This window comes from Hylaeus anthracinus, unplaced genomic scaffold (assembly GCF_026225885.1).
Source record: "Hylaeus anthracinus isolate JK02 unplaced genomic scaffold, UHH_iyHylAnth1.0_haploid 12000, whole genome shotgun sequence".
Classification (NCBI taxonomy): Eukaryota; Metazoa; Arthropoda; class Insecta; order Hymenoptera; family Colletidae; genus Hylaeus; species Hylaeus anthracinus.
Window position 1 is genome coordinate 10,086,110 of NW_026534347.1, and position 14,929 is coordinate 10,101,038.

The following is a 14,929-nucleotide window of genomic DNA, read 5'->3' on the forward strand; positions in this document are numbered from 1 at the left end:
TTCTGTTTCTACTACATTGAAAATAAAGTACCGAAGTAATTGATAAAAGCAAGACTATTTATGAATTACAGTGATGTTTCAAGCACGGCATATAAAAGTTGTTTACGATCTAATAATAATGACACTCGTGTTTATCGAGCGATATATCTCCCAGACGAAAACACATCTAATTATATTGATACATTTAATTGTTCGCCATTTCTTGATCGAAATCTTATCGAAATTCATGACTCATCGAAAACTTTAATCGCTCGTCCACAAATTTTATGGAAAATTTAATTTATCGAATAATTCGAATCGTCGTTACCAGGTTGCGGATGTTTATGCAAATTCATATGTTTATATGCACAGACGAAGAACAGACACGTAAGTTTAAGTTTGTTTTGTCTCCTAAACTTTATTATATTTAGTATGATTGTAATAATATCATATATTATATTATTTATTTTATATTACAATATTTTGAATCTCTTCGGGGACGATTTCTTTGGTTATTATCAAATTTTTGTTCTTTTTATTATTGACAGTAATTATAATTATAAAAAACTAAACGTTCACACATGTAGCCAAGGGCGTGAAGAAGTTAATGTATTTACGAATTTCCATTCTTCTAATTTTTTGTATATCTACATTCGTCACGAATGCATAAATATCCGCAATCTAATAGTTAATTAATCTATCGATTCGCCTAATTGTCACATAGCATTACACTCTTCGTGTTTAGCAATCGTCCTCTCGAGATCACGCTAAAACTTAACGAGTCCTCTGTAGGAAAATGAACCATGTACAACAACACAATGAAATTTGCATATTTGTAAGACAGGATACCGATAGCTGCAAAAACCGGAACTATTACAGCTAGTATCGATTACTTTACGTAATAAAAAAAAAGGAACTTGACAGAATTCGCATGAACGAGTTTTAATCATAAATATGCGATGCTGCGAGAAACTTTTACTCCCAATGATCAGTTATAGAGGTTGGAGGAGAAGAATAATTCAAATGTGGTTTATTTACACACCATGACCGATAATGTCTATTCTGAACAAAATCTATAGGACAACAACTGTTTGAAGAGGTGCATGTAATGTTGAAACAATTTTTTTTTCTCAACACACGTATGTATACACGTGTGTATACACGTTTTCACAAACACGTATAATGTGTTCACCTTCCGACAAGCTTGTGACGAATTATTCTTATAAAATCAATGAGATTTGTGCCTAAAATACCTCCGCTGCTTTTAATGATATGAATATGTATATGTCTCGGGAGAAAAATGTTTGGTTAGGAGGGGGCCATACTATGATAGGATGTCCATACATGGGTGACAGGGTTTTTCATTAAGGAAGTAAATAAATTAATTTTAAAGGTGAGAAGTTAAAGAAAATAAATCTGCGTAGATTTCACGAATTTAGCGAAATCGTAAAAATAAGTATTGGGTTTTTTGGAAAATAATTTCGTTCTTTTGTTCGCGCATAAAAAAAAATATTTAAGGGAGTATTATCGTCTAGAAACTTCAAAAATTCGATTTTTTTTGTTGCATTTTCTTATCATTTGGGGTTTTGAGAAAGTGCCTTTAAAATATTAATTTGAAATTCGTAGAGCTCTTATAGTTACAGAGGCTTAAAGGCTGTTCACCAGTATTAGTGCTAAATGTATAGCGAACATTAAACGCGTTTTTCTCGAAACGACATTTTTCAAGTCGGGCGCACGTTTTTCTCAAAAACTATTGGGCCGACTGACTTCTGGTTTTACATACATTTCGAGGGCAGCATCACCTATGGTCTGAACTAGAATTATACCGATAGCTTGAATATTATAGCCCTGCTCTCATATTTTAGTTGACAATTTTCCGGGAAAATTAAACCTTAATTTTCAAACAGCTGTGATTCCGATAAAAAATTTAGTACTTACTTAATTCTAGTTCAGACGATAACTACATTCATATAGATTGAAAAAGAAATTTGTCTTTCTGTCTCAGACGACTAGAACCGCCACAGCCTGTGCGCCCGATTGAACGACCGTCTGACGCCACAACCTGCATAACAGCGCATAACTTGTATAGATTTCAATGAAGTATTTCATAAAAATTTGTGTTGTTAGTTGAAACGAGTTTTATTATGCATAAAATACCCTGGTACTGTAGGTTTGATAGTTTTCGCAAAATTAATTCCTAAAAATTACTGAAAAAACAAACTTCTAGACGATAATACCCCCTTAATTGAATTAAACCTTTATCATTTGGGTCCAATACCATTTGGCTACCTTTCTGGTAGCATAATTCCATGTTCATAACAGCTCTGATCCATATTCAACAAAAACTGATCTAAATGATTCTTGACATCATTATTTAAAGTAAACTTTTTTCTATAAAAAAAAAAAAGAATCAGATAAATAATTATACTGAATCAACTAAAATTGTCAAAATATGCAGTGATTATACTGCAGATGCTTACGCAAATTTATATTTGCCCGGAGCCAAATACAGAATTGAAATATAAATGAAGGCATGTCTTATTGTCCCACATTTGCAATAAATACATAAACATTCGCAATCTAGTAACGATTGAAAGAGTTTAGTGCGGAAGTCGCTGGTTAAAAGTACAATTACCATTCTGGACGAAATACGAAATTACTTTCCAAACTATCTAATACAAAAAAAAATTCAATAAAAATAAGTTTCAGTTGTATAGAAATGAAGTGTTAGGCTCATATTTTTCACAAGTATCAGTCTGGCAGTCGACGTGATAATACATTGATCTTCGGACGACCTTGCAAGGAGTTACTTTCATGAGGTCATCTTACATAAAACAAAGATAAAAAAAAACCTCCTCCTTTTCGAAGTCGGTTAAAAATAATGTTAAATTCGCTCACCTTCCTCCGTCTCGTATTCGTCCTCTTCCCTGCATTCGGACAGTCGTCTACCCCAAGGATAAGGGCTGTGTGTCTGATTCCTCGACGGTAGCCTGTTCACGTGGGACAGGAAGTAATGATGAAAGAAACTATCAACGCCGTCGGAGTCCTCTCCGGAGGACTGCAGCATGTCCTTAAGGGCAGCCAATGAGGTAATCGTGTTGTAATTGATGGCAGAGATCAAGTCATCCTCGATGTCGCTGTCGTCGGTGGTGTCGTCGTTTTTACTCTGATCCTCCTTCTTGGATTCCGGCTCGACCGTCTTTGTTTGCTCCGTCTTCGAGGCTTCCGTCTTATCGTCCGAACTAGTCTCGGACTCGTCATCCGAGGTGCTCGTAGACGTTGTACTGCTGGAGGACTCCTCGTCCTTCTTCCCATCGGTTTTCTCTTCCTTGAGCTCCTCGTTGGAGCCTTTGCACTCGTCCTCATCGTCGTCCTCGTCGTCCTGGGACACTGTCTTCGATAATTTATTCGCGGCGTCGTCGTCGTTCTGACCGATGTTCTCCAAATTCTTCAGGTTCTTCAAGGTCTCCTGTTTCCCCAAGTCCTTGCTCAGCTTCACGTTGCTGTCCTCCTGGCCCGTCATCTTGTTCTGATGCTGATTGTTACCGATCACGTCACACTCGTCCGACTCGTTCTGCTTGTCACCGCCGGCACTCTCCATCGAGGAATCTAAAAGTCAAACGAGCTTTCATGAATAGTGAACTATTTGGCCAATAGTTTAATTATAATCTATTTACTAGTCGATGGATTCACATTAAGCATACACTGCCAAGCCCAGTAATATACGTACCCTCTGTGTTTATCGAAGAAATTTCGATAAATTAAATGGTAGGTTTCCGGAGAAATTTTTCGTTACAAATATATACATGTGTTGAGTCTATAAAAATTATTAGGTTGTCCCGAAACTTTCTTTCGCGAGTTGCACTCAATTATTTTATGTGGTCGTGTTTATATAAATAGACGATCTAATTTCATAGATATTCATGTTGTAACAGTAATGGAGCAAAATGAATTGTACACGATTCATTAACGTAACATAAAACATAAAATATTGTGCATGTATTACTTATTAATAAAGCGAAAGAAACTTTTGGGAGAACCTAAGACTTTTCACTTCCTTGGTTAGACTGAAGCATATTTCGTTAAATAACATACAGGAGCAACTTTTCTAATTTTTCAATACAAATGTCTTAATTTAAAATTGTAGTCAGTAGCTCCAAACAAAAATGATATTTACTATTTTGGCAATATTCGATTGTCATATTTATATTTAATTATGCAATTGGAGTTGCTCCTGTATGAGAAAAAAAATTCCTAAAAAAAAGGAGACAGGTGATTTGAAAAACTGATCCTTCGAAAAACTATTTTAAACAAAAGTTGCATATCTCGATGAGATATGAAATCATGGTCGAATATATTTTTTCACGGAACGAATATTTTTCGAGATTATTTATATGGAACGTTTACACAGTGGTAAATCATTAAATTTACAGGTTTCCCATGAGCTTTGTTTCTGCAAAAATTCTTGTTACGTGCAACGATACTATCAATTGCCTAACTTGCCTTGTAAGTATTCCGTCCAACAAACGAACAAATGAGTGCGATGCGTAAGGCGTACAATGGAAGCTAGATACGTCATTAATGATTGTCTTCGTGGCGCAAGGTTACGATACGAAGCTTCCGCAAAAGAGGAGCCTTTTCTTGCGGATGAAAGACCTTCTTCAGGACAGTTAACGATGGGTATACGATGACTACTTGACTATTCATTGCACGATTATTTCGTCGCTCTTTGGACGTTTTCATGCCGCTATGAAACGATCGTTCCAGACACTTTTTGTCATCTTTTAAACGGGACGCTGCGAGTTTTTGTCGAACAACTCCGCGACAAAGTCTGCGCGTAGCGAACTATAATCAGGTTAATATAACTAGGACACCGAAAAAAGTTAAAAATAACTCGTCAATCGATTAATTAAAACTCCAATAATACGCAAGTTGGCGCGCCTGCCCGGCTTCTGCTCATCCCGTAAAAAGTAAATATGTATTACTTATGTACGCTGATAATACGCGTGGAAAAACCACGAAAACATAGATGCGGAAAGTTCCTCGAGTAAGTTTTGCTACAATATTAAAGTTGCGTGGAAAAAATGGAGAAATAAATCTATTGAAATTATTTAGGCTTCGTAGCCAGTGAATTTATAATTATATTAAAATTATTCAGGCTTTGTAACCATTGAATTTATATAATTAAATGTTTTCGACACTGATACGAGTCCTCTTTGGTAAAGAAATTCGTAATTGGGAAAGACACATTTTGTAAACTTTGTGATAGATAGTATATAGAAGAAATGCGAAATTATGGTAAAATTAATACTCGTAAAAATTGACTGAACCTAAGAAATTCTAAAATAAAGAAAGATACATCTTTTTAAATTTTATAATAGGTAATACACAGAAGTAATGGAAAACTGTAGTGAAGTTAATTCTCGTACAAATTAGCTGAATCTACGAGATCGCGAACGCGAGCTGAAATTTTGTAATACCATTTCTTTGAATAATGAATTTAAAAAAATATACCACTGACGCGTGTTGGTTTTAAAAAAAAAATTGAATTAATACACGTAGGAAGCCCCACATCAGAGCCAGAAATGTTTTTATTTAAAATTATAGTCAATAGCTGCAAACGAAAATGATATTTATTATTTTGGCAATATTTTTTTGTCATATATTCAATTATGCAATTAAAGAACAATTTTTATCACAGCCAGAAATCTTTCAATTTAGAGTTATCGTCAAAAGCTACAAACATGAACGACATTTAATACTTTGGCACAAGTGTCAGGTTGTTTTATATTTAATTATGCAATAGAAACATTTGTATATACCATGAAACATTTGTTTCTGTAAAGTATAGCGTCGAGGGGGAGTACTAAAAATGTTTAATTAAGGTGCACTAACTACAGTGGTTCAAGTTACGAAGCGAAAAAGTTACTCGAGAGAAACGTCCACATAAAATTTAAATTGCTGTCTTATATAAGAACGCGTCCTTCCTCTTATTGACCAACAACACTTGATGCTGCGATCCTGGAGGATCCTCCAGAAAAGAACTTTTGTGTTTCGCATGGAGAAGAATAACACGAACTTTTTAATGAAAATTAATACAACTGCGTTTTAAAAATACATTGTTGCAGATATGCACTCTACATTTTATTTGATACATTCGTGAACGATGTTCCAACTCTTTCATACAATTGATTTAGTACTGTGGTATGTAGATTTTGAAGGTAACAGAAACTAAAGGTCCAAATATAAAATAAATGTGTTTGTCCTACTATTTAATATAGGTCCTTAGTTTTACACTTACAGGTCCCTCACTAATTTCATTTGTATTATTAATATAAATTTATCCTTACTTTTATAGAACTTCTTAGATGACTCGATACTTATAGTCAAAGCTTTGCTCCTCTATTTGAAATATAGATTGCAGTGCTTTAATTTTAATCTACTCTCCTCGGCATGTTTCCTTCGTTAAACAAAGTCTAATTATTTAATCCTACAACTACCTCAAGCAATGCCCATTTCTTAACCACTTCTATGATCATAAAGGAACCGTTAATTTATCACGACACAGTTCTGCCAGTAATATAGATCCAAGTCCGGAATCAAAAAATTCCAACAGAAGATAAACGAAATTTCGTTTTTGTATTTTCTCAGAATGCAAAGAACGCCTTGTTGCATAGGTGAACACGTCACTGGCGCATTGCGGTAAGTACGCCCTCTATTTCGTAACCGTGGAAACGTTTGTCTGTATAGTGAGTTTCGCTACGTACATTAGACATCCGTAGGTCTTTTATTATACACGACACGAACGGCAAGTAACTCATCTCGCCAGGCTTAAAGGACAATAAAACTACATTCAGTTGCGACAGATTTCGCGCGTTGATTCATCGTTTCCCGTCATATACTTATCGTGCGCGCGCAAGAAAACCATACGCGATAAAAACAAATCGGATCGAATCAAAATATGATAATAAATCAAAAGTTACCGCGCGTCTGGATCTCTCGGCGTTATTTATACGAAAGCGTGTACGCTATGAAGCCTTGCACGTACGATTTATTCGAGATTAACAATTGTAATTGAACGAAGGCATTACAACATTATCGAGAATGTATGATAATAGCTATTTTAATGTAACGCATTTATTTAAACGCTAATCGACACATATGAAATTATTAATCAGTTTTGTTTGTAAATTTCAGACCTACGAAAGATTTAACCACTGCACACTCTCTAATACACGTTCTAAATAGTGTAACATGTAGTTTATTGCTGATATTTTGTACAATTTTTCATTTATCATACATTTTTCTATAATTGCCATAAATAAATAAACATCCGAAATCTAGTAATGATTGGAATAATTTTATCTTTTCAATGTCATGGATAAAACAGTAGGTAAAATCGATAAGACAAATAACTTTCTGTGCTGATATATAGCTTATCAACAAAGATGCAGCATCTAATCCCTAAGACGTAACTGTGCTAAATATAGAAGCATTTAAATGCTTAAACTCTTCCCTGATCAATGGATAAGCAGAGAGATATAATTTACATTTTTTTTTATTCTGGAAAGTATTCAGAGTTATTTTATTTACCCAATGAACAAAGAACGACGTTTATAATAAACTTATTTTAATTTTCATAAGGGAATTTGTAACGAGCGAAGAAGAAATCATTGAAAAATGGGAGTCGTTAAAAACAACCTCAAAGGCTTTATATTACAGTAAACGACTACGTGTGACCAACCAATGAATTTTTCTAAACAAATGCTATCTTATTATGAACAAAAATGTACTAGGTTCTGGTTAACAAAATTAATTAATGTTTTTAATCTTCCTCACTACTTCACAACAAAATTATTTATTCCATACAATTTGCTCCTTTGAACCAGACACCTAGCTCCTTTATGAATATTTTTTGATAGGTCCAACCCCTCACGAGATGTTTGGACCATTCAGATTTAAACGAAACACTCTATATAACACCAATTTTGCCTAATTTGTGTTCCATAGAGTTGATCAGTTTAGCTTTTCAGAGATTCGAATCGTTGCATCAAAAATTAAATGTAACGTGTCTAATATATCAAACAATTACGAGGGCGGATCAAATATAAACAAGATTTTATTTTTAAAATCCTTTTATTCGGTGTAATAAAATATCCATGCACGTATCACTTTTCAACATAAGCTCCTGCTTTGGAAATGCATTTTGCCCATCGGATTTGAAGGTTTTTAATCTCGGTATCGTAAAACGAAGAGTGCTGTGTTAGGAGGCAAAGGCCTCCACCGCCGAATAATACGTCTGGGAACCGTTGTCCTCCTAGTACTTCTTTAAGTGGTCCAAAGAGATGGAAATCGCAGGGCGATAGATCAGGGCTGTAGGGAGGATGGTCAAGTGGAGTCCATTTCATTTCCTCTAATGTTTTGCAAGTTAGAGCTGCAGTATGGAGCCGAGCGTTGTCGTGGAAGAAAATGACGTCTCGAATCGGTTGGTCACGTCTTTTGGAACGATAAGCAACCTTTACCTCCCTTAAAAGCTCACAACTTCCATAACTGATTCCAAGCTGCGCTGTAATTTCAGAAAGTGTCAGACGTCGATCGCTTTCAAGGAGGATTCGAATCGTGCGAATGTTCTCTTCCGCAATGCTGCTTCGAGGACGGCGATCATGTTCCACGTTTTCAACTTGTTTACGTCCTTCCTTGAATTTCTTATGCCAGGCAAACACGCGAGCCCTTGATAGTGTTTGATCCCCAAACTGTACCATCAATCTTTGCAAAATTTCAACTGATTTGACGCCTTCATGGGTAAGAAATTTAATAATTATGCGTTGCGCAACTGAGACGTGCACTTGTTGCTCTGACATTGTGAATGTTACTTTCAAACTTGTCTGAACTCAATAATGCAATGCTCTCCCCACTCCTGACATCCTAAACAATATACTGTAGAAGCGGTCACCCGCTCCCTTTAAGTTTACGCGATCAGAAATAAAAGTCTCGTTTATATTTGATCGACCCTCGTAGCAACTCTAGACAAATAATAATATAGACATTTTCATATATTCCACTATTTTATCCATTCCACTCATTTTAGCACTAGTAAAATCGAATTCCTTTCCGATCTTTCACTCGGCGGGCGACTTGAAACAAAAAGGTGAGGATAGCGAGTTGCTTAGTTCGAGGCGGAAAGCAGTTGCTTATTTCGAGACAATACTGTAGTACCAATTTATTTCCCAATCTAACTGACGAATATCTCTACCAACTGTCAACTTTCTTTGTCAGAAATACAAAGATACACTATTAACCATCAGGGTGCCGACGGTACCACCCTCCCTTGTAATTAATTAAAATTGGTTCAAGTTCTCATTACATATCGACTCTCGTACATGGCTAAAAATTTGATGTAAGGTGAAAATCTGAAATAAAATGAATCCGTGTAACGCCAATTTTCCCTGTTTCGTGTTCCATGGAGATGAACAGATTAGTTCCTACGAAGTTCAAGACATCGCAGCAAAAATGAAATGTAACGTGTGCAGAATACCAAACAATCGCTAAAAGCTTGATGGAAGATGAATAACTGAAATTGAGTCCTTCTATGCCGAATTCTACCGGAAGCTGATGCGAGAATGCAGCCGTTTAATATGCACGATCTTGACAGAAGCATATTAAAGTGATGGCGATAGGGGTGGACAGATATCGCAGGGAACATACGTGGATCTCTGGCGAGAGGCCAGGCTCGTTTCGCGAATACTTGTTTACCGCGTGCTAGAGAGTGACGTAAAGCTCTATTGGGCTCGTGGACCGATGCGGGACACGTGACAATCTATGTAAATACATCGGAGTCAGTCGGGGACCAAAATCAAAATGACCAATACCGACGATCTATAATTCGAACGCAGAGATGGCAAACGTCAGGCTCTCGCAATGGCAGGCTTCGATATTGGATACTGAAACGAGTACGAATCGATGTTTATAGCTCATTAGGCACGTTCATTGAACGAGTATATACGTTCAAAGCACGTGCTGGGTTGTATAAAATACCGCCAATATTGCGAAACCACAGTATCAGATTGGTTGTACTATAGTTTACTAGAATCTATAAATGTTTGTATTTTTATTTTATTTAAGGTGACATCAACTACAAGATTATTGCTATATTCATACTTAACAATTTTCGCCTAAGCGATTTTGTTCCATCTGTTACCAAATTCGAATTACTGTGCAATATAATATAAAAATGAAAGTGAGCTGTTTTTCAGAGTTCGCAATTCCCCGTCGATTTTGGTAAAAATCTAAAATTGTATATAAACATTATTTTTCACTTTCTCAGTCAAAATGAAGCATATTTCGTGAAATAATATATAGTAGTAACTTCTATTATTCGCGAGAAAAAAATTTGGAAAGGGAAGAAGAAAAATAGTTTGGAAAAAAAGTTCATTTTCTCAGCAATGTAACTAGAGACCCAACAACACAATGAGTAGATTTCTATAATAAAAACTGAAATTGAAAAACCTATAGATAGACTCGTTTCATATGTCTGTTCAAATAAATCTCCTTCGACGAAAATATAAATTTTGCAGACACCGGCTCCGTTTATTTTGGAAGACTCCGTTTTATCAGTTAAAAGTTTTCGTTTTTCACAAAGGCTCCGAGTAAAATCTACGTGCTAACATCCCTTTATACTCGAGAGACAAAGAGCGCGTCCAAATATTTTTTTTAACGCTTTCCCAACATTGTCCAAGTCCTTTTAAACTTTCTCAAGTGAGTCACACACGTCGAGTTGCCGATGTCCAAAACTTCGCTCGTGTCGACCTCACTCTTCTTCCATGAACCTGGAAAGTCGTGCAACTCTCGCAATCTATAATACTATTTAAGTGAACAAAATTCGTTCGGGATCCAATAGACAGTTACAAACCGCAGACAATTTCGTCCCGAAACACGCGACTTTCGCAATCTGTCCGTCAACCGCCAGACACGTAAAAATAAAGCAAACGCATCATCCTGTTCCGCGAAATTTCATCTACCTACCAAATGTATGTTTCGAAAAGATGGATCAACTCCAGGAACAACCCGAAGAATGAAAATAAAAAATGGGAATTCGAATGTCAGTCCACGCGTCACGAGTTTCTGGTAACGAATGTTCAATTTCTTTCAAATGTTTGTGTACTGTAGTACGTAAAATAAGTAGGTATATGATGTTGTATAAGAAAGTTCAATGTACACGGTGATATTTTTAATTATCATATACGGAGTCGATATCTATTTATTTGTTTATTTAAATACGATGATCTATACTACTGTACAATGTGTGATTAACTCTTTTGCAATTGTTTCAGTATGTTTCAATTTTATTGTTTAATTTTATTGTTTAATTTTCAATTATGGAGTATTCAGTATTTGTACCAAATGGTGAAGTTTTCCGTAATTTCTTCATTTTGTAAATTTAAATACAATTGTGAAGTGAATTTAGCGAATACGTGAAGTCTAAATATAGAGAGGTACGTTACTAAAAAATTACTAATGAAATCGACTTACTGTCGCTAGCAAATGTTCCATCCCTGAAAACTATAAACTCCGTCTACTGGCTAAAGACTGGAGCGCCAATAAATAAATTAATATTGCGACAGTATCGACGCTATTCGCAAAAGACAGTTTTTGCGATGGTTTGATACACCTATCCGAATATCGGTCACGAATCAAACCGATTCAGTGGCGGCTCATTCATGGGTACTTGGGAAAAATTGTAGCTATCCTTCAAACTATCGATAAACGAGTATAAATGTACCATTCTCGTCGCTACATCGTCCACATATTAGGTTGTCCCGAAAGTTTCTTTCGCGAGTTGCACTCAATTATTCTATATGGTCGTGTTTCTATAAATAGACAATCTAATTTCATAGACATTCATGTTGTAACAGTAATGGAGCAAAATGATTCGTGCACAATTCAGTAATGTAACATAAAACATAAACTATTGTGCATGTATTACTTATTAATAAACCGAAAGAAACTTTTGAGACAACCTAATATCTACGCAGAATTACTTGCTTTCTAACCTTTAACGAATCTTGAATATTAATTAATTAATTTAAAACTGGTTGCACTGTTACACCTTTTACTCACAACTTGTTCGGCCATATTGTAGAACACGTTTGAACTTCATTTGTTCGACTACTTGTTGATTACAAACTATCAGACACTTGAATCAACGAACACGTGTTTGCGCACTTTCATGTCACGCCTCTTTAAATTATATCTGCTGAATGAAACGTTTCAGAAAGCTGAAATGTTGCATGCAGCCTTATCTTGGGTGCCATTTTGAGTAATAAAATCCTGATTATTCTTTATGGTGTATCGATGGTAGATAGGTTGTTTTATCTTTGAAATTGTAAACCATATCGAAAGATGGGTGTTTAAAAGCAAATCTTCTTTTAGGCGAACAAATCGCCTTTCCAATCTTACTTTGCAAATTACGTAACAAAGTTTCATATTTGGTATGCTTGTATCTACGATACTTCGTGAAACTAAATATTAATTTACAATTAAAATTAAGATATAAATGTCGTGAAATCAAAGATGAGCAAAATTTTATTTAAATGATAGTTAACAAATAAAGCCAGTGAATAGTAGCTTAATGCATTGAACGGTTAAATTTTTAGTTGTCGATTATGAAATATTCCATTTTATCGTTCAAATTCTAATTAGTATGCAACAGTTCTGTATATTTTACTTGGTTTTGTTTATCTAAATAAATTCTAGAATATCGAACTAAATTAACAGTAATACGATGTTGTGCTTTTCATTATATCCAATTGAAAAGAAATCAATAACCACAGATAAATAAAACTTTATTCGAATAATAAATGAGGAATAAAGCCAACATTAGTCGTGAACGGTTAAGCAGTTATTCATCTCTTCCTACCTAAATAAGAATTTGGCCCGCCTGTACTTCATATTGATTCTCGCACGTGGAAGGAGTGTAGTGGATGGCCATATACCGAGTGCAGTTTTAGATAACATTCGCTTGCCAAAGTACATCATTTTTATTTGCACGTTTCTATTCACTATTGATTCACGTTTGTCGTCAAATATTACTTTGTCGACTTCGTTATCGCAGACGACTCTTGCGCATTTAAAGTTCGAAACAATAGGTGACCATCGACTTTTATACACCCACTTTACACATGCAATAATCAATATAACATTCCACAAAATATATTGTCTACTTTTAAATGCAAAGACTAACGAACGGTAAGTTTCGTAAAATTTATTTTGCTACGTTTCGGTGTAAATGGAGAGGTGTGCAAATGGAGACATTTATTTCACTGCTTTTTTATATTTAATCTTTTCTTATTTATGTTTTAAAGTCTAACGAACGGTAAGTTTCGTAACATTCATTTTGCTACGTTTCAATGTAAATAGAAGTGTGCAGGAGAATTTTCTCTTACTTAGTTTTCTTTCAATTTTTGTCACGAAGCCAAATATTTGATGTAACGTACAGCTAAAACTGCATTTCACCGTACATCGATAAGTTGCCGTTTATCTGAAAACCACCGTGCGGAAATACACTACGTACTTTTATCGCTGGTTGAAGAAAAATATCAGCTTCGCAGATAAGTTAACTCTTATTGCGTGCGAGCAACAATAAAAACGCAACAGCTGACGCTGAAACGAACGCGCGAAAGAAGTGAAAGGTTCCCTATTTCTTGGAAGTGTTCAACACGCTCCATTCTCTTGTCATTCCCGATAGGACACTTGCGTAGCCTAGTTTGAAAAAAATCAACCACATGACCTGCGATTTTATTTCATTGCTACAAGACCGCAGTGAGAATACGATTTTAAATGAAAAGTTCCTTTCAACGCCTTTTTTTTTTTTAATTAGATGTCACATGCACCTTCTCAGGTTATGAGTGACCACATTTGCTTTGCGTCTGTGTGTAGTCACATAGATTTTATATTTGATTATAGATTCCGATATCTTTCAGAAAGAATAGAATTGTTCTACATGAGTCTACCTTTTGTAGCATGTTTGCTATGTTCGATATATTATATCGTGTCCTTTTTGCACTATATTTGGAACAGTGGGCTAGGATGTGCTTTATGGTGATTCGCATATTACATGCATCACACATCGTTGGGACTGTTTTTTCTTTTATTCGAAATAAACGAATTAAACGTTCCTTTATACGAAATTTGTATCTGGATAAGTATCTTTCCTATTTCTATCAAAAACTGCCAATTTACTAAATAAATGAATAGGAGAAGTCAAACATAAATCCTACTTTACGATGAAACGAATAAACAAATACATTCTTATTTAGTCAGATAAATTAATTCGTATAATCTCTATCCATACCCAAATAAAATTAATCAATTTATACGTTTACATGTAGGAATTAGTACACATAACGTACATATTTTTTCAAATTATTAACTATGAAGATTAAATATCAGTTAGGTGTTCACTTTCAACGAAGAATGATATTTTATGAGGTAAGTACGACAGTTAAACTTCAAGAATGACAGTGAAAAATGCATATAAGTAAACCATTAATAATATGAGTAATACCGTTCGCGATAATACAACAAGACTGGAAGAAAAGATCTGTCTCTGGGAATAATCCATTTTCGAGACTAAGAAAATATATTTTAGTCACATGTACGTGTGTTAGAAATGGTCCTGTGTGTAGCTGATTAATTGGATCTAAGCGATTCTATTGTTTTTTAATGACCTCAGTTTTAAAATGTAATTGTAATTTCGAATTAAAACAACGATGAAAGTGACCGACATTACACGTGCAATACATTTTTCGATTGAAATTTGTGATTAGGTACTTACATTTTGTATTTATTAATCAACAAATAAACGATTCTCCCAAAAAGATCTTAAATATCTTCAAATTTGTAGAGCTCTAAATTAGATAAACTAACTATTCAAACCATTAAAAAAAAAAAA

At 34.9% G+C, this 14,929-nt stretch overlaps 1 protein-coding gene across 1 annotated transcript in view; it reads right to left on the reverse strand.

Moving 5' to 3' along the window:
* LOC128890401 (dentin sialophosphoprotein) overlaps window positions 1-14,929 on the reverse strand; it is a 186,504-nt gene that overhangs the window by 147,741 nt on the left and 23,834 nt on the right. Inside the window, exon 2 of the mRNA XM_054148855.1 lies at window positions 2,878-3,588. Coding sequence (XP_054004830.1) covers window positions 2,878-3,580 — 703 coding nt within the window. The 5' untranslated portion in view covers window positions 3,581-3,588. The remainder of the gene's footprint in view (window positions 1-2,877; window positions 3,589-14,929) is intronic.